The sequence below is a fragment of the Clytia hemisphaerica genome, unplaced genomic scaffold, assembly GCF_902728285.1.
Source record: "Clytia hemisphaerica strain Z4C2 unplaced genomic scaffold, Clytia hemisphaerica genome assembly, whole genome shotgun sequence".
Lineage (NCBI taxonomy): Eukaryota > Metazoa > Cnidaria > Hydrozoa > Leptothecata > Clytiidae > Clytia > Clytia hemisphaerica.
In genome coordinates this window covers 1,054,404-1,081,219 of record NW_027104615.1, presented here as the reverse complement: position 1 = coordinate 1,081,219, position 26,816 = coordinate 1,054,404, and the positions used below count along the sequence as shown (strand labels likewise).

Sequence of the window (26,816 nt, the reverse complement as noted above, 5' to 3'; positions counted from 1 at the left end):
TTTTTTTCTTTGAGAAAAGTTTAACACGTATTCTTCTTAATTTTCTATTCAAATGTCTTAGATGACATCATCAATAGCGGTACAAATCATCAATAGCTATGTACGTCACATATAAAGAAATGATTCTTCTCGAGTGATTCTGAACTCCATCAATGGGATAAATAATGCAAAGGACAGAGATACCGCTAAAAACGCGTTCATTGCTAAAAAGTCATCAATAATACAAAAAATTCTTCCCTAACTTCAATACTTATGATTTTTCAGTTTTTGAGATTTTTTCTGGTTGAGGTTTATCGGCTTTTAACGTCACCTGTGTCATATGATTTGGCTTGATTTCATTTAGGAGATTGGAAAATGTACAGCTCTGTTTCGACTGTTTTAAATGGGATAGTCATGCCAAATTTTCCCTAAGAAAAGATTTAATTATGAAAACTTTTTCTTACATAAACTTAGCGGCAGTGAGGTCGATATTTTATTAGCTTCGGATTGTTTCACAGACATAAGTTTAGGCCGGATACTCAATTTTGTGAGAGATTTCCCTTTGCATTAACTTATGGGGAAATTTTATGAATTGAATTTGCACCAAGGGAATTTTAAAATAACAAAAGTAAATTTTCATCAAAATTATGTTTTTATTTTATTTTTTTCAATTTTAATCAAAAAGAATATATTTTTTCTTTTTTAGGTTTTGCTGGTTAGAAAAAATAAAGAAGAAGAAGAAGAAGACAAAAGTATATTAATTGAAACAGAAATAAAGATATTCTCCCTCAACACAAAAGAAGAAATAATATACAAGAGAAAAGTATAGTAAGTGAAAAACTTTTTATTTTATTTCCAGAAATTTGTTGGCGCTATCCTAATTCATAACATTCGACCACCTGATGGAAATTTAAAAACTATTCATTTTCGATTCATTGAACAGTGTGAAGATTTTCAACTTTTGTAGTAGTGGAGTTGATTGATTTGTTTTCATTTGTCGTTAAAGAAGTGTTCCTAAGCTAGATGTAATCTACCTTCATTTGTTTGCTTGGTTCATTCAAATCTTTTTCCAAGAATTTATAAGTTTTCAGTAGAGTGTTTTAATATGATCATAATTTTGCTGACTCGCAACATTTCCTCAAAAGTTGACATCTTCTTCTCAAGGGAATAGTGATATCATTGAAAGAAGTATCTCGTTGGAAAAACTATTTTGAGTAGATTGATGCTAGCTTTGAAGAATTTCCTATAATCTCGGAGATGAAGATGAGAACCAAAAAACTTTTTTTTGCAATTTTCTGAAACTTTCAACTTCCTCAAATATCTTATCCTTTGAATTAAAATTTTCAATCAAAGCGATACACTTTTCCAATAGAAAACTACACCTAACTAAGCTGAGGGATCATAATATTTTAATGGGAATTTATATAAACAAGTATATAAGCCTTGTTTTATTTTACCCTTACAAATCTCAACAGATTGGCTTGAGATGTCATCTATTGTTCGTCCAATGATTATTTTAAAACTATTCTTTGCCGGTGCCATATTTTCTTGCATTATTCATAAGAATGGTATTCAGTTACTTGCCATGGTCCATCAATACTTCATGCCCTCTTTATTCATTATTAAGGAGATAATTAATACTGTGTTAAGGAAAAACCACGATGCAAGGAACCATGGCATTTGTTATTGCGTAATTTATGTCTTCTTCTATTCGATTTTTCCATCTTAATTTATTTTATAAAGTAAACATTTTGAATTCGAAGCAAGCTTGAGTTAGCATTTCTCGTTCGTTTTAACGCTTACTCAATATTAAGCTTGCTTTCTATATGGAGTGGTCAAAAATGGTTGTGTGTGTTTTTCAGTCTTAGCTATCATGTTATATGAATAAAATGATCTCCTTACAGTGCTACAAATAGCGGCATGTGACCGGTAACTACCGGTCATTTCGTACTTTCTACTGGTCATTCTGAAGCTTACTTTTTCACTTTGTCCGGTTAGAATTTGAAGGCTATAGGCTTATTTTGTTAGTTAATCTTAGGGTCATTTCAGACTTTTGTAATTTTGTAAGGGGGCACTGGCCCCCTAGAACCCCCGTTTGGAGCCCTTAGAGTGGCCCTGAACCCCCTACTCACACTATTTTCGCTATGCTACCAAAATTACTGGCCATTTCTTTATTTTCAGCACTGTCTGATAAATTGATTAATTTAAGGTCAAGAACTTTCCTAAAGGCAATTTTTTTGCCTCGCGTTTTTTTAATGGAAACTCTCTTTAGAACGCATGCTCCAAATTAGTTGACACTCGTCTACCGTTGGTTCTGCTAACATACAACGTCCTAGACTAAGATTCCAACATTTTTCAACTACACGAAGTCCTGGTCTTTTTTTTCGCTTGAAAGTGGTAATGTAATCGTTTAATATATTTGACGGAAACGACGGTATTTCTCAACCGAATTTCCTTCTTTTTACATTCATCTTCGGTCTTTCATTTTGGGTGTATTGTAATGCTTTGGTATCTCTTTTAACTTTCCAGATAAAAGAATCAGAATATCAAAATGGAAAACGATCGATTAAACTCAAGTTCTAGTATTGATGATCTACCGGACGAATTACCGAACGGAACTTCAACTCCACCTCCTCAATCTTACAAAGAAATCAAAAGTCCGGAACATTTAATCAACCGGAAAATCCGATCACCGGAATTGTATCCACGGCGTTTATCACATGATCCGTTCGGTGATAATTATTCCGACAGCGAAAAAGGTGACGATCATGACGACGAAGGTTCCGTCGTTTCCGACGTCGAACGAGCAAATATCGGTCTTCGGCGAGAAGTCGGTTTCGCTGGATGTTTATCGCTTGTTATCGGTGTTATGATTGGGAGTGGAATTTTCGCGTCGCCGTACGTCGTTTTCAGTAAAGCAGAAAGTTCGGGGATGAGTCTCATAGTTTGGGCAGGCTCCGGTGTTTTGTGTATTTTTGCGGCTCTTTGTTACGCTGAACTTGGTACTGCTATCAAATCATCTGGAGGCGAGAAAACTTATTTATCAAGAGCATTTGGTCCCTTGGTCGGCTTCTTATACAGTTGGACGGCCATTTTGATTGTCAAGCCAGCCTCGCTTGCAGGCGTATCCATGGCATTCAGTGCATACGTTTGTGAACCGTTTTATAGAGGGACGACAGATGGAGCACCGTCATATTTGTTGAAATGCATTTCCGCTGGTGGAATCGGTAAGTTTTACGTCTATTTCATTGGTTTTCTTCTTTCTCGTTTTGTTTATCGAAACTCCATGCCTGTGTTGCGTAATCGCATTATTCAGACCAGGACTAGATATAGACTAGAGTCTACTTCTGACTGAACTTTGCTTTCTGATGGTTTTGATGGCGCTCGAGTCCAGTCTATCAAAATGCTATAAGTGGCCCCCGGGCTAGACTAGATATGACTATTAGTCTTACCACATGATCCTTTTGTTAGAGCTTCCTTAATGCTCTTCGAACCTTTCTTTGTGTTTCATAAAGCACAAATTTTACACAGAATGCTTTTAAAAAGGAAGCTCTACTTCTCATTTTCAAAGTATTATAATAGTGAACAAGGATCGTTCATGATACAGGGTGTCGAGAAAACAACGGAGCGTACTTTATAGAAAGTAAAATCCCTAAGATTTCGAATTCCCAGACAAGATAAATGATGTTGCAATAGATAGATCATAACAGATCCAAAGTCAAATAAATCAATATACACTGCAGTCTCTTTAACTCGAACCTCTATAACTCGAATGTTTCCTTATAAAATTTACTCCATAACTCTTTAACTCGGACAAATTTGTGTTCGAGTTTTGGGGACACAACTGTAAGATTTTACTTAAAGATTATTTTTTGTTTTTTATGGACACAGTAGCACGATTTTGGGTTGATAAGCCCTTGCACAACGTTAGAATGATTGCGAATCATGAATCATTATCTTTTGATGATGAAATCTTTGAATGAGAGATAAGATCGTGATCCCTTGTCAAAACAAATTTTGTATGCGATAACTGGCTTAGCAAATCATTTTACCATACGATTGTAGGCTTTTTTGAAAGAGTGTGGTTGGTACTCTGTAGCCTTTTATGGAGCTCCTTTGTTTTCTTGTGGAACGAACATAATTGTTGGTTGATTTTAGAAGTATGCCTCTTCGAATTTTGTTCCTCCGAATCCTTTGCTTTATTTTCTTTTGTGAAAAATGCATAAATGGGTGGAGAGGGTCTATTTGAGTTGAGATTTGGAATAGACAACGTTCTTAACAATACGACGACTGCTTTAGGTGTACAAACTTCCGAAAATTCGGCAAATCGTGAATCTGACGGAAAAGTCTTTTTCGTGAGCATAAACTTTCGCAAGTTAGAAGTTTATTTGCAGATTTTCTTTTTTGTCAAGAATTTTTCGCGAATGACCCTTTCCAGAAATTTCAAAAGGCGTTAACTTTCGTGATGACTAAAATTCACGAAAAATCGCAAAAGTTCCTGCTCGCGAAAGTTTTTATGTCTAAAATAGTACACTTTTTTTTATAAAAACAATTTTATAAGAACAATGAGGCTCAAAAATTACCTTAGAAAAAATAAGAACAAAATAACAATTCAAGGCTCAAAGTGCCAAAAAAATAAGAACAGCCGAGCCTCAGCAAAAATTTATTTTGTATTGTAGTATATTACTGGACTTTGATTTATCATTTATTCACTGGGGTTATAAGATCTTACTTAATCTCATTCACCTACTCATCAAAATATTTTGCAAGATCATCATTTTGTAAGAGAGGTTCCATATCTTGTTGACCGATTGACATTTTTGGGCATGTGACATTATCGGCGGAATGAGCCATTAAAACGCATCTCTCGATGTAGGACTATTGATACAGTGCAACTGTCGCAGAGCTGCAGTTTATATTTATTGCAATGTCATTGTGTTGTTCATTTGTAGTTAATTAGGTTATATACTTCATCGTTTGCTAATAGTTTTGTGCATTGTAATTATCTTAGGAATATTAATGTCTCTTGTGTATTGTATATATCTTGTAAGTCCCTTGAGACAGTGCATTGTATGTTTCTTGTTAAATGTTCAATGAGTTTCCGTGTTTGTCAGAAGTGTGTTAATATTGCTGTCAGTGTATGTTATAAGTGTACAGGGTGTCCCTAATTAAAGTATCGAGTCGAAACACAACTATGAGTAGAAAGTTTTATGTGCGTGTTCACAAAATTGTATTTTAAGCTCTCCCTCTTTTTTCTTTGTCATTACGATTAATTTATACGTTGTAACTACCTTTTGTAATAAGCCTGTGTGATGGAGAACGTTCTTATATTTCAGCGAATAACACACACAAACTTTTCTACTCAATCGCATGTTCAAACTCGATACTTTAATTAGGGACACCCTGTATGTGGAAAGTGTTTTTACCGTTATTCGCAGAATAAATGCGTTTGAAAACTCAACCACGTTGACTCCTTATTGTTGCCTAATATGAAGATTGGACGACAGTAACATACAGTATGTTTAATGTTAGAGTGTTGACTTTTGGATGTTCTTAACTTTCTGAGTTTGTGAGTCTAAAATGTTTTTATTTTCACCATTTTGTGAGTATTTTTACCCATTTTCCGGAAAATTGGGTGTTCTTAAGTTATTCTTAATATTTTGGCCGACGAAGCCTTATTTTCTTATAAAGTATTTTCTTATATATGTTCTTAAGTATCAAAAACATTTCTGTATAAGTCAAAGGTATTTTCTTATAAAGAACTTTACATTTGCAATGACGCACTCAGTAGCGTGATGAGTTGACATTTTGCCGTTCGTGGGAATTTCCTAACAAATGCCCCTCTTTGTTTCAAATCGATTGCGCTTGTTAAGTTTTTGAATCGCGCTATCTTGACATAGAATCATAAAGTTTTGTTGACTGATTGTCCAATCAGAGGCATTCTTGTATAAACCTGCATTTCCCTACTATAGGCTTAAATCTTATTTTTGGATGGGTGTCAAAATCTTTTCGCTGCTTTCTTTCTTTCAAATAACGATTACCCTTTTTTATCGAATTTTTGAAGAGATTTATCTTTGTAAAATGTGATGTTTATTTTACGTATTATCAAAGGTGTGTTTGCATTTTGATTGCATTTTATAAAACAGTATCAAACTTTATGAAAAGTACTCGATAAATATATTAAGTTGGTTCGAAACATGAAAAATACTGTATTGTCGTGAGAAGTATTTTGTTGGTGTAATCTTCAGATAGTTTAGGTTTTAGGAAAATTCTGAGCTCTAACTTGAATGTGTTTCTTTGCATATCAAGATTGTGACTGGAAAGCAAGGGAGGTAAAAATTTAATGGTGTTTTCTCGTCCTAGTACATACTAGTTCAAGGTTTTGAAATCTCGAAAAAAAACAATTCCGTAAGGTCCGTACATGTTTCTCAATATTTTTCAACCCTTTATCTATTTTCCGATTTGAACTATGATAAAAAGGGCGCTAAAGTGGAATATTTAATTGACAATTAAGATTATCTAATGAGTGTAATTAAACAAAACATAGCAAGGGTAATGATGTACTAATAAGTCACTAATCTTCGTAATACTCTCAATGGAATATTTCGTTTCTCGTATTAATCGCCATCATCAAAACATTAGTTTCATATTTGGAATGCAGTTCAATACTTCAAGAATATTTTTATTTCATTTTTATCGTAGCCCGGAAACCTGGCGACTAAAAGCCATTTGCTGAATCCGGTTTCTTTGATTTTTATGATGGCGATGGCTTCTGGAAGGACTTGAGTACAGTTTTCTGTGCTTGTATTTTGATAGGTTAAAAAATCTCGAGAAAGCAATGCACCTTTTCGACCGTAGCCATCAATTGCCACGCGGCCATTTTTTTGTCCGTTTTACCACCCTAAAACCGTCCCAGTCTTTTTTTCGCGCCTAAAGACAATAGAAAAAAGTTTAAAAAAAGGATTGGATCGAGTTTAAGGTGGTAAATTAAAGAATAAATTGGCACGCGCCTGACCGCACGACTACGGTCGAAAAGGTGTTTTATTTTACGCGTAATGACTTACAGTAATGGAGATTAGACGATCATTTTCTAACGAAAAAGTTTATAATTGTGTCGTAATTAAATACCTCTTAATGACTATTAGCTTTTTGGATAGACTGTTATTTGAGAACTTTCACTTTAGCTTTAAAAAAAGATACAGCATAGTAATTTTAGATAATACCTTTTCAACAAAAGAACTATTTTCTAGAAATCCCCAAAGCATTAGCAATTAATTTCTATTGGTTGAAATATATTTACATTAAAACGTCTCGTATTTATGTTATCAAAAGAATCGCCCTTTTGCACACGGCAACATTGGTTGCGTGTTTTCTATAAAAAGTGGCATTAGAAGTAATATTTACACTGCTAGATTTAACCAGTGTAATTCATTTATAATCAAGTGAATAAAAAAGAAAATGGCGGCAGAAGATTCGAACCGATTATTGAGCAATGGTGAAAATGAAAAAGAACTCAGTGAAGTGAATGGAATTGAGGCAAAAGTGATGGGTACCGAAAAAGATGAATTATTCGCAAAAATCGAGGAGGACTCTGGGACTGGATTGAAACGACAAGTCAATTTGTTGGGCGGTATTTGTCTACTGGTTGGAACGATTATCGGATCAGGTATATCCCGAAATCAAAACCCTTTTCCCCTTTTTTTCAAAATCGATTTTCTTTTTTTACTGAATTTACTTGAAAATGTCCCCAGTGTACTTGTTTCTTTTTTATTCCATCGCATTAACTCCTTTCTGCGGCCACCTTTCGATAAAAACCACCCTCTCTTCCGCCCGTCCAATTAGGTATCTTTGCATCACCGACAACCATTGCTGAACGTGTACAAAGCCCTGGAGCCACTCTTCTTGTATGGACTGGATGTGGATTAATCGCTATGTTTGGTGCATTATGTTACGTTGAGCTTGGAACAATGTACCCAAACGAATCTGGTGGTGAATACATCTACATTCAAAAAGCGTTCGGTGATTTGCCAGCTTTCTTGTTAGCTTTCACCAGTGTTTCCATCATCAAGCCCTCCTCAATGGCACTGATCGCTCTTACTTGTGGTGATTACCTGATGGTGGCCATATCTAATCTAAATCCCCACCAAATTTTACAAAATTGATCAATCGCCAAATTAAATCCTCGCCAAAAATCGCATTTTGGCCAATCGCCAAATTAAATCCACGCCAAAATTAATCCACTTAAGGAAGATAACGAAATGGGGAGAGGTTTTTTTTCTCTCGCTTTTTAAGGTAACATTTATATAGATTTAACAGAGCTTGATAATGTCTGTCATAGATCTGCTCTAGTCTAGTGATTGAAATTATTGTAGCTCGATGCAGTGTAGTAATATTCAGTTTACTGGATGGTGAGCCGTAATCTCTTTCTTGCTTTTTGCTTCGATTTGTTTAAAGGCTTAACATTTTTGCAATTCTCACCCGAGGTTAGTAAGCCGTGAAGGAGAATCATGCACTCACAAATTACTATTTTAAAGACGTTAATTGTTCTCCACCCGTGTGGTGATGTGTATTTGTAACAAGGCAATATTATTAATTGGATTAATTAAGATTTGCTTTAGTAGCGAGGAAATCACTTTTTTAAACATTGTGTTTTGAAATGGACTTTTTTAAATTTCTTGATGCTGTCATGGCAGTGGACATTAATAGATGGTGTTATTTATTAATTATTAGTATGAAATTTGGTCTGTAGCAACGAATAAATTCTCTATGGATGTATAAAGATTGTTGTAGCCTTGTAGCTCAGTACGGTTTGAAGGAACAATTTGCTTTCACTTGTTTTTAAGTGAAACATTGGTCCCAGAAACTTTAATAGTTTAAGTCAATAAGTTCCTACTCAAACATTTGGGAAAGAACCCAGAGTAAACTTCAATCATCTTGAAAAGGGAAATCGTTAGAATGTTATGTTGGTTTTAAGCATAGAGTTGTAACATCGTAAAATTGAAAGAAGTGATTTCTTATCAATCAGCTGAGAAGCATCACGTTTCAAAGGAAAACATTCGTTCTTTTGTTATACGAGACTGGGTACTAAATTGAGCAAATACAATAAAAATTGAAATGTCGAGTAAAAAGTCTTCACAATCCAGTAGTGATCACACGAGTGATGAGACGGTCGCTTTAATTAACTCTGAAAACAAAATGTCTACAAAAATCGTACCAGTTGGTAGTGAACCATCTAAAATGGTAGACCAAGATGCAGGTCAAGGAGCTGGTTTACAGCGTCAAATCGGACTCATTGGAACAATAGCTATTCTCGTTGGAACAATAATTGGGAGTGGAATTTTCGCTTCACCTGCTTCCGTATCAAGTCAAATGAATAGCCCAGGCGGCTCTTTAGTCGTATGGGCGGGATGTGGCGTTATTGCTATGTTAGCCGCCTTATCTTGGATGGAACTTGGATGTATGTTTCCAAATAAGGGAGGCGGTGAATACGCCTACATTTACGCCGCTTTTGGGCCGTTACCCGCCTTCCTGTTTGCGTACGTTAACGTTTTGGTGACCAGGCCCGCTTCGTTGACCATCATCTCCTTAACTTGTGGCGATTATCTTATGAGAGCCTTCAATGTTCAAAATCATGAAAATTTTCAGTATAATAAACTGGTAGCTGCGCTGTTGTTAGGTTAGTCATAACAAGTGTATTTTTCATTTTCGAAGCTTTTTCACTACCTGGTAGGAGAAATTTAACAAACTTAACAAGGCTTAAAAAAAGTTTCTTAATTTCCAGTTTTCAAGTTTCCACGTATCTTATCTGGCGGTGATTTGCGTCAGTTTGTTAGTTACAGATTCAGTATCAGTCTTTTATAAAATAAAATTGTTTTCAAGGACAAACACGACTGTCTGCTAAACCATTCATAATCTCTGATTGAAGACATTTTGTTTATTCCGACCTAATACGTAAATCTTTTGAGGATTCCTCCTGTAGGTTGTTGTCACATGTTCAAATTGATTATGATTTTCCTTGAATGAAATTCCTTTTTGTTTATGTCTTGAGATTGTCATCGTTTGAACGTTCATTCGACGTCCGTGTGTGTTATTGGGCCATTTTCAAGTAATTTGTGAGCGTCATTGAGGTTTTGAGGGAAATAGTAACTTGAATGTCGAGAGTTTGTTTATTCAACTGAGTAGTGGGAGGCCTTAAGTGATCTGAAATTACTTAAAGTTGGAGGATATTAGGTCATTAAGCTAGACAGCTCAAAATTCTAAAAGACGCTTGAAATCCCTCATAGCCTATAATGCTACTATATAGTTTCGAACATGTCTATTGTTTCTAAATTCCAAATTACACGCTTTTTCAACAATACACGTTTTTTTTTTTATAAGGAACACGTTTATAAGGAACTCGAGGCTGAAAATGGTTCAAAAAATAAGGAATTGTTAAGGAACTGCTCAGGCTGAGAATAAGTGGATTTGAAAATAATGTACCTTATTGGGATTAATTTGACCAAATTTGGATCTTTCAAGGGGCAAAAAGTTCAAAATTTCCTATGTAGTAAGGAACTCGATAAGGAACTTTGAGACTGAAAATCTCTGTAAAAATAAGGAACTCCAGGCTCAGAGCAAAGTTAAGGTTCCTTATTAAAAAAAAACGTGTAGCATGTAAATTTTGGCTGAATCTTGGCTGTTTTTATTTCAGTCTGGTTTACTCGATGCTTACTTTGCTCCCTCATTGAGGAGCTTCAAGTCGACATTTTCGTAGCCATTTCTAAAAGCTGAGAATGGAGTTCTTTAATTTGTTTTTGTTGAAATTGAGTCTTCTGTTCTTATAGAATTATTCTTACAATTCTGTTTCTTCTTAGTGCCAAAAGTGCCCAATGATATCTCAGAGTTTTTGATAAGGATGAAACTTATGTAAAAGAAAAGCTATGTCTTACTACCTAAAATATTCTACCGGAAGAATTTTACCGGAAAATAAGATCAGGAAAAAAAATTAAGGTTGGAGCGCTAAAATTAAGACATCCAAATCTCAAAAGATGTTTACTGGTTCTTAAAAATGAATATTTTTCAAACAATTCAATAATTAAGTAATATGACTACACATGACATTGATCTTGAGAAATTGACTGAAGTCTCTGAACTTTGGTCGAGTGTCTTTAAACAGTTTAAGCGGTCCACCTTGGTGATTTCCAGTGAAAGTTTGAAATGATCTCTCCTTCCTGCATTCTTAAAAAAGCAACGACTGAAGTATTCTCACAGATTCAAAACAAGCAAATCAATCATGAAATTTTAAAAATACTCATTTAACTGTTTAAGTTCACACTGAAGGAGTTCCAGTGTTTAATTTCATTCAAGTGTATTTTTTTGCTTTTACACAAAAACATCACCATTCACTCTGTTTTGTTTCGTGTGATGTCATGGTGAATAGCTACAGTTACCAGAGGTTACAATCTTACTTTTAGGTGGGATTCTTGGACTCGTCAGACCCTCTTAATAAGAACAAACTATATAAGAACAAGGGAGGATATTAAGAACAAGTTAAGAACATTTCAAGACTTTGTGGATTCTGAAACACCCGATTTCTTTGGAAATTACACCAAAATACTCACAAAATGCTAAACCACGTCGTTGTATTTCGCTACAGCAAGCTTGCAATAGGCTTAATGTCTATGTGAATCTTTCCAAACCACTCTTCCGCGGAAATTTATATTTTTTATAAGAACTTTTTATAAGCACTATTCCCGCGTTCCTGTGTCCAAGGAAAGATAGAGACGCTTGCTAGTCTAACAAAATGCTGAAAATATGAACATTTAAAAGAACATTTTAAGGCTTAAAACTTTTTGATGTCATCAATCGATTCTCATTTCAACTGTTATTACCATGTGGAAACTGTGTGGAAACTCGAGAAGAATCTCATTCATAATTTGTACTTTCGTTGACCTTCCAAAGTCACAATGTGACAAACATTTAGAACTCAAATATATGGCCTTCATGTTTTTGAATATCAAATGACAAAATAGACAAAACTCAATCAATGTTGTCCCATCATGACAAAGTTGTAAAGTTGTTGATAGCCCAATGTTGTCAAAAATGTGACCTATGTACTGTCAATCAAACTTGAACATTACTAGAACTACCTCTTAAAATATATGTTACTGAAGTAATATGCATTACACAGGCCCGACGGAACAACCGTTAAAGTGGGGAGACTGTAGGCTCAAAGCGAGATAAAATTCCTTAGGAATTTGAGGAGGCTGAAGTCTCCCCAGTCTCCCCGCTTCCACTTGGCCTGTACAAGAAGTAAAGTTTGAAGCATATAAGGTGAAATATTCAAAGTTCAGTCATTTAGAAATAAGTTTTAAAATCCCGTCCAAAAATGTATTAAACTTCTTTGACACAGTTTTACGTATAACATTTTTTTTTTAATGAATCTGCTCAGTCTCGCCAGGGTAAATTTTGTAGACGTTCTTATTACTCTTATCTAATTGGCTATTATATTTTTTTATAAGAACAAACTTTATAAGACCATAAGGCTTCGATCACCTAAATAAAATATTAAGAACAAGTTAAGAACAATTTAAAGATTTGCAGACTCTGAAAATAAGAACACGTTAAGAACAGTTTTAGGTTTAAAACTAAGTTTAACTAAGTTAAGAACATCCGAAGGCTTTAAAAAATTTGGATATTCTTATAAAAAAAAAGTTATAAGAATCCAGATTTCGTAATCCTCGAAAAATAAAGAAAGTTTCCATGTGAAGTATCAGATGGATTCGATAATTCTATATAACTCCTTCTTTATTTGACAGGTGAACAATTTTCACACCTTCATGTCAATCCCTTTTCTTCATTAAAAACTTTTACTTATTAAAATAGCGAATGAAATTTCCGCTTGAATTTCATCAGCTCGCTACTGACCGGATTTCACTCTAATTTTCATCATAATCCGGCTACTATTTGGACTTTTTCTAAAATTAAAGGTCCATCAAAGATTTTCAATTTTTCACCATATAGATTTTTTTCAGCTTTTCACCGTAAATGTTATGGTAAATCCTCATTAAACCGCCATAGGAAATACTAACTAACAAAAGAGAAATAGATTTTCTATGCCACTAATTGTTCTGCAAGTAATACAACTTTTAGTTTTGCCCACTCTGTACAGTGGAATCTCGAACCTCTATGACTGGAATATCTCCCATATCTCGAACAAGTTTTATGATCCCTGCTGGTAGCAATGCCTTATAAACCTATAAAAGGGGCCCCCTTTAAATGCCAAGTTTACATTTGCCCCTATAAATAAAAAACAAACAGAAAATCCTGGCCATAGTTCAGCTCGATAGTTCTATGAATTTTGATGATATTTTTAAATATACTTGATTGTTTTGTTGTTTCATATAATTTTTGAAAACGAAATGTAAAATTTTCAAGATGGCAGAAATCTCTAATCTTCTTCACTAGATTCAGCGCCAAAGAAAACTATAAAGTTCAGCTAGAAGAAAACTCTTATATATAGTATCATAGGATATGACACTACGTTGAAAATGGTTCTTAAAATCATCTCAGGAATTAGATCTCATTGTGTCTGGGGTTGTCTTAAACAACGAAACCGCAGAAAGTTCATATCACTTGTTGTTTATGATGTCATTTTTCATCATATACATTTCAAAAATGTTCTGCTTTCAAAGTTTTTACTTTTCGTGTGATCTGGCTTAACGTGTCGTTTTAAGATGGTAGTTTTAGCTGAAGTAAACTCCCATAAAAACTCTGTATACTTGAAATTTTGATACGTTCCATTTTTTGGAAAACCTTTTTACAAAAGATGGAGATTTCGTACAAGAGAGAAAGTTTTTCGTCTCAATCATCCGGTAGCAGTCAGGAAGAATTCGTTCAAATAAGACCGAGTCATCGAGACAACGAAAACGCCGGATTTCTTATCCAACCGAATCGGAAAAATGGATTGAAAGTGCATTTAACTTTATTCCATTGCTTGAATCTACTGTTATGTTTGGTCCTTAGTCCAAGTACTTTTGCGTCATGTCTTATTTACAAGCATGTTCAAGACCCTGGAATAATTTTAGTATTATGGACAACTTGCGGTGCTTTTGTATTATGTTATGCTTTAGTATGGGTTGAACTTGGTACGATGTTCCCTCGCGAGGCAGGTGGAGAATACACGTACCTCAAAAACGCGTTCGGACCTTTACCCGCGTTTGTATATAGCATGTTGCGCGTTTTGATTCTGCAACCCGCGAGATTGACTTTGATCTGTTTGGCGAGTGGAGATTTTCTATTGAGAACGTTTTCTGCTCAAATTGAGAATGTTGAAATTGCTCAAAAATTTATCGCTGCTGCATTCATTGGTTTGTTTTCAAAGTCTTTTAATTTTGATGTTTGAAACATCACCCTCTATTTCATCCAGTCTAGGTTTCAAAGCACCAGGTTATATTGATATCAAAAGTTTGAAGCTACACGTTTATTTTAGTTTTCGAACTAAATGTGTGTGGTCTTAAATTTAGATCTTGTCACAAGGTTGAATAGGGTGTTTTATGACCGTCTGATACCTCTGACCTCTTTGAAATATATATCCTTACTTGTATCAAATTCAGACTAGCCTGGTTTTATCCTTTTATCTCTGATATATGTATTTTCGTTCTGCAAAGAAATTAACTGTCTATCTATTTGTGCGAAGTGTCAAATATTTGTTAAGTCTTTAAACTAGACAAATAAGTTAAAGTTCTAGTTGGTAAGAGAGTGCTGGTTTGGGTGGTCTCATTCCCTCGCGCCGACAATTTTTCTTCCTTACACTTACCTTATTCATACGCTTACTTTTCCCGCGTGATATTGTTCCAGTCCGACTGACGTGCCAGTCGATGCCAAAACGATGTTTTTCTTCTTTTTTTTTCAGCGGTGATTCTGATCGTGAATTGTTTGAGTGTGAAATGGGCCACCCTGATGCAAGTCTTCTTTACGGCAGCCAAAATGATCGCTATCGTCATGCTTATCATTACAGGATTCGTTCGTCTCGGTCAAGGTAGGTTTTCATTTGACTTGAAGCTTATTTACGCTCTTTACGATAGAATGCTTTCCTACTATGCTATCTGAAATCTAATCATAAAAGTTTATAAAAGACTAACTCTTTGTCGATATTGACGTTGAAAGCCTTGGCGGAAGAAAATGAATGATCTCCATAGTTGGGAATGTGGACAGAAGCCTTTCAATGTTTGTTTTTTTTCACCACTATTTTCACTAGAATTTCAACCTTTTATGATATATGGGCGATGTTTTGGTCCATTTAGATATTGAAAGCCTGCGTGGATGGCTGGGGTAGGTATTGATAAAAAACGACCCTTGTAAAAAGACACTACACCTTTAAAGCTGATTCACCGTCCCTGGCTAGTCATATCACATAATTTATTGAGGGCGAAAATAATAATTTAGTATCACTTTTCTCCACCTTGTTGTCTTTTGAACAATATATTTGACCGATTCTGTCTCTGTCTTTTTTCAGGTCATGACGAGCATTTTAAAAACGCCTTCAACGGGACAAATACCGGTATATCAGACATCGGTTACGCGTTTTACGGTGGTCTATGGGCTTACGATGGTTGGAATAATTTGAATTACGTCACCGAAGAATTGAAAAATCCTATCCGTGATTTACCGTTAGCCATTATGATTGGTATTCCCTTGGTAACGGGTTGCTATGTGATGGTGAATGTAGCATATTTGACGGTGATGTCCGCTTCACAGATTGCAACTGAAAAAGCAGTAGCTGTGGTAAGGAAATTCATTTCTTCTGAGGATTGTTTCATCATTGACCCTGTTTACGAACTGAACTCTCTTTGGGCTATTTGCCTAGTTGGAAACAGCTTTCCTTTGCAAACATTTTGACTTTGTTGACCTGTTCACAAGCCAGATGCTGTATGCACTTTTTGAATTGGACAGGTAATCCCTGAGTCACTGCAATTACAACCGAGTGTTCGCAAGAAACGAATCTGTATCGAATTTTCACTTTTTGGACCTACCTCGGAGGTCCTATAAATTAACCGATGTCCGTTCGTCCGTTCGTCCGTTCGTCCGTCCGTTCGTCCGTCTGTTACCAGCTTTTCTCAGGATTGGCTCATTAGTTTTTTCTGATTTTTGGCACAATGATGCAAAATGGCAATGCCCAAAATGTGACGGAGCCCGATTTTCGAATAAAAATATTTTCCGGCCGAAAATACCGGAAACATGCCGGAAATCGCCGTTTTTCTGGATTTTCATTGGGCTTTTTCCTTATAATTGGTTATTTTTTCATTCAAAAACATTATCAATACCCACCATCAAGCATGTTTCAATTTTCAATAAAATTGATTTTTGAAGCCGGAACTATTTAAAAATCGCCGGAACAGCCGATTTTCAACGGAAAGACAGTATTTCTTGAATTTCTCGAGCCGTACTTTATATTTTTTTATGAAATTTTGCACACTGATGCAATATGACAATACCTAAAATATGACAGAGCCCGATTTTCAAAAAACATTTTTTCCGGCCGAAAATGCGGGAAATATGCCGGAAAAACCGGTTTTTTTACATTTTCATGAATTTTCATCTTTTTAATCAGTTTTTTCTGAATTTTTTGCAGAAAGATGCGTATTCGTAATGCTCAAAACATGGCTGAGATCGATTTTTGAGAATTTTTTTTTTTCGGTTGAAAATGCAGGAAATCGCCGTTTTTGCAGATTTTCATTAGATTTTTTTCCTTGTATTTCTATGTTTTTGACACAAAAACATTATTGATAACAATGCTCACCATCAAGCATGATTCAATTGTCAATAAAACTGATTTTTGCGACCAGAACTTTATATTTATATTTTCCCTACAACCCTTCCCTCTCCCCTTATCACCAATCAATGATGAATTTATTGCGTTATGCATTTTCGCTAAACGCTATATTTTCTGACTGATTTTTTTCTCCTCACATTGCTATCTAACTTTCATCATCAGGTAGGTCCATTCAGCATCTAGCTTGTTTCATTCTGGTTTTCAAATCAAGAATGCTGCCTACCTGTTTTTGATTTTACTGATCATCTATCGTGTTTATTTTCAGACTTTAGGATACGATATTTACGGCACGATGGCATGGGTTATCCCCTTGTTGGTTGCTTGTTCCACTTTTGGTGCCGCTAATGGGTCCGCTTTCACCAGTGGAAGGTTTGTGACGTTGAAATATTGTATTTTCTCTACAAGCCTTTAGATTGTTGGCTTTTTTAAATCTTCTGGTCTGCGATTTACAAATCATGAAAAATATATAGTGATCTCTGCCTTTTGATAAAGGATCAGAAAATTCTTTGGCTATAAAAGTTTCATCACTTATGACTGACTAAACTAAAAGTTACCTTACTCACGAAAACAACACCCGTTGACGGTTTCTCAAGTCTTTGAATTTATCCTTGGAGATCGACAGTTACAAAACCATTCTTTCGCACAATTACTCTCTCCTCGAGGAGTTATACCGGACTTAAAACCTCAAAATATTTCCCTTTATTGTGATTTATAGATTGGTGTATGTATCAGCTCGCGAAGGTCACATGCCACGTTTGTTAGCTATGGTTCATAAAAAACGTCACACGCCATTACCTGCTCTTATATTCACTGTAAGTTGTTACTGATCATTTTAAAAACATTTGTTGTTGGTGTTTTCTATGAGAATTGGTTATCGTTTTGTTAGAGAGAGTCAACTCTAGGTAGGTTCGACAAAAAAGGACTCCATGATAATTATTCTCGGGTACCTCAACCTCTCCTCCACTAAACCCCTCCTAAGTAGTGTCTTGAAGATTTAACAGCCAGAAAGTCTCTCATTTAAAATCCAAGGTATTAATTTTTGAGAATAATAAAAAAATTGAATTCTAATTTCTCCTTTTAGTGCGTGATAGCATGGATTATGCTGATTCCAGAATCTTCCAACTTCAGCACTCTAGTCAATTATTTCAATTTTGCTGCGTGGACATTTTATGGTGCTACCGTTGCAGCGTTGCTATGGTTACGTTATAAAGAACCAGATCTGGAACGTCCTTACAGGGTAAATTGAATTTTTGATTATGTTTTCATCCGATCTTCATCTCGACTGATGCTGTTTGTACAAAATCATTTTTTCCCAAGGTGTAAAATATATATACTTTATTTTTCATGTCAGGTTTTCATCGGAGTTCCCATCTTGGTTTTGTTATGTTCAGTCTATTTGGTGGTGGCACCTTTTTATGATTATCCCTTGGAATCATTTTACTGTTTGTTGTTTATATTGCTCGGTATTCCTGTCTACTTCATCTTCGTTCATTTCAAATTATTCCCCAACAAAGTCTACGATGGATTCGGTAAGTTTCCATATTTGATTTCGATATTTCAAATTATAGTTTATACTTGCTTGCTGATTTGAGTTCGAATGGGGAAACCAATTTATTCGAATTATAAGGTGCTTCTCGAGATCATAATATAGGTAAGCTGAAAATAATATTTCACTGATCTGGATGATTTGCTCTTGAGAAAGACTCTAACGTGGTCCTAAAATTCGCATGTAAAAGAAAAAAGTAGATTTTTCATGGCTTGAACATCCTTTTTTATCATGGTCCCCCAAAACAAAAATCCTCGAACAACTACATTTGTATTTTGTGAACGATTAATTTTTATGTAGATAATAGGAAGAAAGAAAACTGCATTTTAACTTACTTCCTTTTCAAATCACCAACTTTATATTTACCAGATGCAATGACAGACTTTATAGAGAGGAAGTGCAATCTATCAATGCCAGGAGTTGACCAGAAAGATGAAGTGGATGAGATTGACAAACAAAAGAAAGAACAACAACTAGCAATGCAACCTCTCAAAACTTCCACTGATCAAATCTAAAACATTTTGAGTATAATTATCTTTTGAACTCTGATGATCGTTGGAAGTACGAGTTTGAGTGGTTCACGATGTGTTGCTTTCATAATAACAATTTTATACGTGAATGACGAAGAGAAGGAAAACCGATTTTTTGTTGGATACTATCAAGTCTGGATATGTTCATCTAAGGTTAGAGGCTATGGCCCTTTGATGGATGTTCAAGCACTTTGATGTATTTGGGTATTCCAGCTATTATCAAAGTGACTGTTTTAGGCCTATTTTAAAGAAAAAAGGTCTAAACTACTGCCCTTATACTTTCATTAATTTTAGTACCTTTAACCTTTACGCCCTCCAAATGCCCCGAAACGCCCATTCACCAGTGTACTAATTCGATATTCTCCTTCCCAATTTGTCGGAACAAGGTATTTTAAACGGTTTGAAACAAAGTATTTTGAAGATACCAAAAAAATGGCATTTATTCCAAAATTATTCCCCTGAATTTAAATCTGAAGATAAGTTTTGAATTTCAGTTTTTTTAATCAGGGTTGAATGTAAATCCAGCCATTGTTTTCTGCTGCCTTATAACATAGATAATAAGATCCTTTCTTGGTGGCTTTCAATGGCCGCCTTATTTTATTTTTAATTTTTTACCTTTTCGTATGATATAATATTGATTTAGCTTTGTTCGTTTTTTTCTAATTGTCATATATATCATCAAAATTTTGTTTTTATTTATTGTAAACATTTAGTGTAAATAGCTTGCTTTTTTTAGAAATTTGACGATATGAGTTTTTTAGATCTTTTGATTTCGAAAAAAATATACTATAACGGGACTTATTTTAGTTTTTTAAGCGTCCTAAATTTATTTTGGTGGCTCTAAATAAAGAGAAAGCCTTGCCTCAATTATGCTCATCAAAATACGAGGAAAGCTAATCCGCGGCTTTGGGAATTTAGTGTTATTAAGCAAGACTAAACTCTTCCACCAACCATCAAAAGTGAGTCTATCCAGCGAGATTTTAGGCCAAAAATTTGACAAAAATCCTCTTTTTTTTCAGATTTTGACCGTTTTTTGACCAATTTTGGTTAACGAGTGATCCAAGAACCTCCAAATTTGGCCCTGCTTTACTTGATTCTGTCTTCCAGCGAATTGATTTGAAATTTTACCACTGGGCACCTTTTTATCATTCTGGCAAGTCCGCGCAGCGGCGGGCGGGCGGCGCCAAAGGCGTCTAAAAAAAAGAGGAGACTTTAAACTATCCAACGAGCAATGAACAAGCTTCTAACTCCTTCTAGTTCTCGAGATATAAGTCTTTAAAGTTTGAACTAGCGATTTTCTTTAAAAAACTTAGAAAAAAATGACCGTTAATACTGGCTTTTATACTATTTGTAAGTTCTTTTTTGATTGATTTTGAAAGCAGTAAGTAAGTCAATCAATTGACCCTGATTTTTGTCTTCTGTGACTCATCTGCTCTAACTTTTTTGCCTGGATCCCTGGAAATAAGCTTTGGTTTTTATTTTGGGATTAAGCTTCCTTCAGGCTAATGACCTGGTGCAAAATTTAAAGTCAGCCTGAGATATTTAATGATATAAAATTTGTTTTTATCGGTTTTGGATTTCATATTGTTTATAGCTCACTCAGGTATAATGGATTAGTAACTTTTCCAATTGCAAGGAAAACGAGTAAATATAAAACTTGCTTTGAAATCAGTTTTATTTAAAAACGAGGTATTCAATTGTCTAAGGATTTTGTTAGGAGATGAGTTGGGTATTGAAATTTGGACTTTAAATTACAAACAATAGAAAGATTTTGTATACATTTGAAGTATTTTTTCAATCATTTAGCTGATATAAATTTCAAATTTATTTATCTAAGCTTTACATCTGATTGTACAGCAGTTCAAATGAGTGTATTGATGTGTACCAGGGCAATTGTATCCTTGTTGTGTCAAGAGACATTTGACTGTGTAAATGCAAGTGCCAAGTCTGACGAATCTGCAGTTGAATTCAAGTTGATCGAATTTTTTATTACATTTGGCCATTTCAGCGCTCATTTTTGATTGATCGTTTTTGCAGTAGACGTAATCTTCGACGAGTAATCGTTTGCTTTTTCCACTTTTGTATTGGGCTGGAAGAAAATTAGACGTGCTAAATAAGTTGAAAAGTTCAAAACTAGTCAGGCTAAAGCGTAAAGATTGTCTTCGAGAAGAGGGTAATTTCGAGAAATCTAAAACCATGTTCCAAAACCACTCAAATCTAAGAAGTCATTGCATTGACATTTTCTTAAAATAAAGTATTTTGACGTCATTTTCTTGTATATTCATTACCAGACCCCTCAAAAGCCAATCAACTCACCAACGGCTTTCATTTTGAGTGCTTCCCGTGTTTGTTGGTTGTTTTTCACAGTGTCCAAGATGTCAAAACTTCCACAGAAATTCAAAATGGCGGACGAAAGGCTTAATTTGTTTGCGTGACCAAGGGTGATGACGTCTTCAGTTTCAATCCAATATTTCTTGGAATCAAAAACTCCATTGGCCTGTTAGTGGAAAAGGAATAAACGGATTTTCACTCGATGTTTTTAAAAAATAGATATCAAGGTTCCTAAAACCGTCTTCTTACAAGCCCGGTAAGATTTTTTCAGCCAGTGGGGTGAAAGTAACCGATGGGGGTTGATACTCCCATGTTTTTTATAGCTGGCATAGATTTCCATTGGGGAAGACTTTTTGGCTAATTATTCCAGTGGGAGAGGTTCCCACCGGGTCTGTGAGAAGGGGATGTTATACTCCGAACAGGATGAAAAATGCTGTTATGATCTCTTAGATTTTTGGGTGATTTCGCGGTGAAAAGGTTGAAAATTTAAATCGAAAGCAGCTTTTCGCTGTAAATTTATCCTTAAACGATAAAGTGATATTCTATTTTCAGACAATATTTTTCTGGAAGTGCTCATATAGTTTCATTTAGTTTTATACCCGTTCTATACTCACTTTTTGCATTCCCAATTCAATGTCATCGATTGATGGTTCATCTTTTCCCATCTTTGAAATGTAGCATCTTTTCTCTGTGAAAACCTTCAAGACTGTCATTTGCTACAACAAAAAGTATAAAGAGTATACCGCTGGGTAATCAAAGTGTCAGATAATAAAAGAGATCGTTCACACATTTCAGAAAAAACCTACTACTTACAACTAAAGTCTGTCTCAAAAGTATGTGGACACTTTAGTTTTTTAGCATTTTCTCAGCAATGCTTTGTTAGAAAGTTATACACCGTTGGAAAGATATTTCCAAATCATTCTTAATAATTTTCAAATTTTTCAAAAATCTTTTACCCTTGAATTATTCTCCTTAGAAATATCTTTCCAACGGTTTATAAGTTTCGAACATAGCATAAATGGGTGCTTAGAAAAGGTAAAAAGACTGCTCACATACTTTTGAGACATACTTTAAGGTTCCATATTATGACATACTGGTTTTTGGAAAGAAAAATTTAGTTCTTTGTTAAACTTCATTTTAAATAAAAACAAAATCTTTCAAAATCTGACCTTTTATAGATCTGCATGTGCCTTTTCTCATCAGGACCTTACCGATCAGAAAATATCTCTCCTTGTCCCCAAATTAGAGACTTTCTCTATAATTCAAAAAGAAAATACCTTATTGAAATCTTTCAAATAGTGAGCAGCAACCACTCCAGCGTGTTTTGGCACTCTGTAGATGAGGATACCATTTTGTTTGTCAATGTGAACTCGTTCGTCATATTTCTGTTGTTTTTCATTGAACTCCAAATGATAATCACTTGCCTGCAAAAAAAAAGTGATATCTAATATTTTTGTGCAGAGATACCTTAAGGGAAGAAATTTTGGCGAATTTGGCGAATTATCAAAAGATTTCGCCAAAGTCGCTTACAACTACTTTCCGCCAAATTTAAATTTATAGGTCCTATATTATGTTGAGCTCTAGAACGCATCTTGCCCCGAAACAAGGATTTCAACCAAAGTGAGTGGATGTGACAGAACTTGGCAGAGTCTCGGAATTGACCCCCCCCCCTTAAATGGTTCTTCTACAAGTAGATGTTCTTTTGCAGGGTTTGGGTATGGTTCTAAACAGCAGTGAAGACTTTTGATTGGCAGATAAAATATTTAACCTTCCATTTTGGATGGAGGAAATACCGAAAAATATTAGCTTTTTGATAATCTTTTAATAAATTACTTACAGCTGCTAATGCAATGAAAGCAAGAGCGAAAAGTTTGACCCAAGCCTGAAACGGAACAAAAGTAATTGATTAATATTACAGGTTAACTCTTCAGTATTTTGGAAAACTGAAATTTAGGTGATTTTTCAAAGCCACAATATGTAAACTTCAAACGCAATGGGTTTGCAAGATGAAAAGGGAAACTAAATTTCGAAAATTTAGTCCGTTTTTTGACGTTTTTGTCACCCTTAGAGACTATTTCCACAAAATTTCAGTCAAAAACTTTCAAATTTTAGTCCAAATTAAAAAAATGCATGACCCTTTGAGGGAGTCGATTTTTGATTTTCGTAATTTTGGAGCTTTGCTTTTTAATGATTTTTGTACCCCTTTGGGGGACTTTCGAGATTGTGAAAAAGGACCCCTATGGCCCAATCAAAATCACCGGCAGCCAAAAGAATTGTTTATAAATGTAGAAAATTTAAAAGGATAGTACTGAAAAAGATAAGGAAGAGACAAACCTAACAGCAATATTAAACTATTGTATGTAACGAGTATGACTACAAATATCTTCTTACCATGTTTAGTTTTTGAATTTCTGCGTTTTCTTCTTCTTTTTCCTCTCGAATCCAAGTTGTAAGTGATTCTGAACCTGCTTTGATGCATCGTTATATAGGGGTTGTATCGTCGATTCTCTTGATTCTGATTGGCTGAAATTGTTTTCTTTACAATCCGGGGGTTCGTGATAGAAGGGTTGATATTGCAAGGGTTGATTGATTACTCGGTACATATTTAGAGACCTGGTGACTATTGACCAAATAAATACACAATGATAAACTGAAACCATTGACTCGATTATTTGCGATCATTGCTCTGAAGAGTAAATCTTAAAAATATCGATTCAAGTGGTATGCACAATTCTAAGAAATATGCACCCGGAAAATTGCCGTTCGAAAATTTTTTCCTGTTTCCCAAAAAAATCAAAAGAAATCAATCTTTCTATTTTAAGAATGGGTTGCTTCACTAATATCCATACTGTAATTGTAGAAATTTTAGCGAGGCTAATTTTAGCGTTTTTGGAAGTTTTTCCTATTTTCGCTAAAATAAATCTCGCTAAAACACACCGAATCGACAGACCGCTAAAATTTATCGGCGCAAAATTTTTCGAAAAGCTGATTCGCTAAAATAAATCAGTATGTTTTTCTTTTATTTTTTATCATTTTCATTATTTTTTCAAAAACTAGTGACCGGGGATGAAGACGTAAATTTCCAAGTATTTCCGTTGTCAGTCAAGAAATGTGTTACAAAGACATGTATATGACTACATTGATTTTTGTATTGAAAAATATTATATTGGTTTATTCTATGAACGATAACAACATCTTCCTTCCGTTTCTTATTTTCGGGTGGATTTGACCCTTGCGACAGAAAAAATTTCCGTTTGTTCATTGACCTACTAGTTTCTTTTGGCTTGCTAATTTCAATCTTCTCCGTCTTCATCGCTGATTCTGGATATTCCGCTTTAACCAAATCGTCGCCAAGTTTGCAAAGTTTGACAACTATTTTGTTTGTAAGAAAAGGATAAAACTTTTTTTCAGGGAAACATCTTTTCTTCAAAATCATTGCATTCGCTAAAATTAATCCACGCGAAATTTTTGTCAGACGAGTATTCGCTAAAATTTATCCACGCGAGTTTTTTTGAAAATCGTGATTCGCTATAATAAATTCAAAAAAAATCGAGAATTTCCTGACTCGCTAATATAAATTAGCTACAATTAAAGTAGTAGGATAGCATGGACGAACTTTTTTAACTCAAAACAATTCTAGGAAGGTAATGGCAAAATTTGCAAAAAACCTTTAAAAAATTCTTTTATACCTTAATGTGAACGGAAACGGTCTTTTATCCCCCGGAACTTAAAACATCCCCCATCCTGAGTGAGATATAAAATCTCATGGTCAGATGTAAAAGCAACTGTTGTTCTAGCGTTAGCGAAAACGAGAAGTATTTACTTTCCCATATAGCATGATTCAACAAAATTTGAAAAAAAACTACAGATGAGAATACCTCGAGTATTTGTCAATGTTGAAACTGTGGGCTTCTTGAGTGTGTATTTACATTTTAGAATCGAGCAAAGTTTACTTATAGACATTTGTATCCACACACCTGTTTAGACTTTGCCATCGCGTAGATATGAGTAGTTAGACATTGACTTTATGTGAACGACAAGGGGGGATAAAATTGTTTAATAAGCAATCGACGTTTGAAAATTTAGTTTTTAAAATCGCAAATATTTGGATAAACGATGTTGTACAAATTGACCTCCAAGCCCGAAGTGCTAGACTCGAGACTCCTGGATGGGAAATGAAGCCACCTATTTCCCATCCAGAATGCCAGCGCGTGATTTTACACAAACGCCGGCGATTGAAAGTAAAATCAATCGCTAGATTTAAAAAAATGCAGTCATTAAAAACATAGGAGAACTGCTAGATACAATCCGTCATCATGATTGCGGCGCGTTCTAGGCGCGTTCTGGATGGAAAATAGATGGCTTCACTTTGTTGTTATCACAGATATCTGTAAAGCCCGAAGGGCTAGATTTGCGGCTTTTATCAAAAAGTGAAGCTCGTCTTTGGAAGGATTTCCTACCAGAGTCACGTGACTAAAATATGCAATTTCACCGGTTTGAGAGATGTGAAATAGCGTTTGTCGCCTACGTTTTTTGATCTCGCGCTCCGAAAACAATTAAAATGCTAGATCCTATCCATCGGCACGAAATTTAAAAAGTCTAATTTTAGCTTCACTTTTTTTTGCTGGGGAAAGCTTAAAGTTGCAAATCTAGCCCTTCGGGCTTAGATATCTGTGGTTGTTATAGGTAAGTACGGTACTGGCGATGTAGACTTTGAGCTACATGAATTACTTTCAAAGGTACACCCCTGTCCGAATTAAGGAGACACTTGAGTTTTTAAGGTTATTTATATAGGTTTGTATAGGTGCCAACGAATACTTTTCGATAAATAACGAGATTGCTCAAGGGAATTTTTTGACCCGCATCCCGCGCGATCGAATTTAATCGCCCGCTCGTGTGCATCTAGCCTGTTAGACGAAAACCGCTTTTTTATCGCGATTTAACAAAGAAAAAATTTGGTTTGTGGGAAGGCACTGGCTAGTGTGCACCCTGTCTGCGGGTACTGTATGCAAAAACAAGCGAACAAGCTCCTCTCTATAGTCTTTTGAGACTTTAAAGGAGTTTGGAGAGTGTCCTAACCCGTCCGATGGAAATTTCTAATTTTATAGGCACTGAAAGGGTTTACAGCCAGTTTGCTGCAGTCCCCTTACTGAGTTGCATTAAGAAGCACTCTTCAACTAAAGAGTTCTGAAAATCTCGATGAGTGATCGGCTCTCACATGTTGGAAATAATCTAAAATCATTTCTTTAAGAAGTTATTGAAATTAAAATTATACAGGTCATAGGAAATAAAGATATGGTATGGTTAATCTTCAATCAATCAAATTAATCAATCTCGTTCCGAATTTTCTATACTTTCGAACGACGAAAAATCTGAACTCAAAAAATATATCCCATATTGTACTCTGTACCGTGCGATAACTATTACTTATAGAAAAATTTATCGATAAATAAGAGCATTTCTACTCAGAAACTTTCTAATGATCTAAATGTCAATATTTCAAAAATCATGCAAAATTTGAAAAATTAAAGAATCTGGATACCCCTTATGATTTTGTTAAATTGAACATATAGGATGCAGCACCATATTGGAGTAAATTCAAGGTTTGACTCTCGCT

At 35.0% G+C, this 26,816-nt stretch overlaps 2 protein-coding genes and 1 pseudogene across 4 annotated transcripts in view; 2 read left to right on the top strand and 1 right to left on the bottom strand.

Annotated features, from left to right (window-relative positions):
• Positions 1 to 685: 685 nt before the first annotated feature.
• On the top strand, positions 686 to 19,665 carry LOC136824625 (b(0,+)-type amino acid transporter 1-like). Of its 3 annotated transcripts, XM_067080615.1 has the most exons (9): positions 686 to 807; positions 2,509 to 3,206; positions 14,873 to 14,998; positions 15,476 to 15,744; positions 17,058 to 17,161; positions 17,508 to 17,604; positions 17,874 to 18,029; positions 18,144 to 18,321; positions 18,708 to 19,665. In XM_067080615.1, exons 2-9 carry the CDS (start codon positions 2,531 to 2,533, stop codon positions 18,851 to 18,853), a joined length of 1,752 nt encoding a protein of 583 aa, XP_066936716.1. In that variant the 5' UTR covers positions 686 to 807; positions 2,509 to 2,530; the 3' UTR covers positions 18,854 to 19,665. The 3 variants fall into 3 exon arrangements, with proteins under 3 accessions (XP_066936716.1, XP_066936717.1, XP_066936718.1); XM_067080616.1 differs by lacking the exons at positions 686 to 807; positions 2,509 to 3,206 and adding an exon at positions 8,698 to 9,655 and having other exon boundaries at positions 18,708 to 18,989; XM_067080617.1 differs by lacking the exons at positions 686 to 807; positions 2,509 to 3,206 and adding an exon at positions 13,731 to 14,327 and having other exon boundaries at positions 18,708 to 18,989.
• LOC136824615 (b(0,+)-type amino acid transporter 1 pseudogene) lies at positions 7,308 to 8,141 on the top strand (annotated as a pseudogene).
• A 2,865-nt stretch (positions 19,666 to 22,530) lies between the features above and the next one.
• Positions 22,531 to 26,816, bottom strand: part of LOC136824602 (uncharacterized) — a 76,327-nt gene continuing 72,041 nt past the window's right edge. Inside the window, exons 2-4 of the mRNA XM_067080588.1 lie at positions 23,591 to 23,612; positions 23,037 to 23,081; positions 22,531 to 22,623 (exon numbers count right to left, since the gene is read on the bottom strand). Coding sequence (XP_066936689.1) covers positions 22,616 to 22,623; positions 23,037 to 23,081; positions 23,591 to 23,612 — 75 coding nt within the window. The 3' untranslated portion in view covers positions 22,531 to 22,615. The remainder of the gene's footprint in view (positions 22,624 to 23,036; positions 23,082 to 23,590; positions 23,613 to 26,816) is intronic.

What these genes read in the sequence shown, in the direction of transcription:
- LOC136824625 (XM_067080615.1), top strand. Translation starts at nt 2,531, where the DNA reads ATGGAAAACGATCGATTAAACTCAAGTTCTAGTATTGATGATCTACCG. An exon ending in CATTTCCGCTGGTGGAATCG is followed by an intron (nt 3,207 to 14,872) that starts GTAAGTTTTACG and finishes TTTTTTTTTCAG; the next exon opens with CGGTGATTCTGATCGTGAAT. An exon ending in TCCGCTTTCACCAGTGGAAG is followed by an intron (nt 17,162 to 17,507) that starts GTTTGTGACGTT and finishes TGTGATTTATAG; the next exon opens with ATTGGTGTATGTATCAGCTC.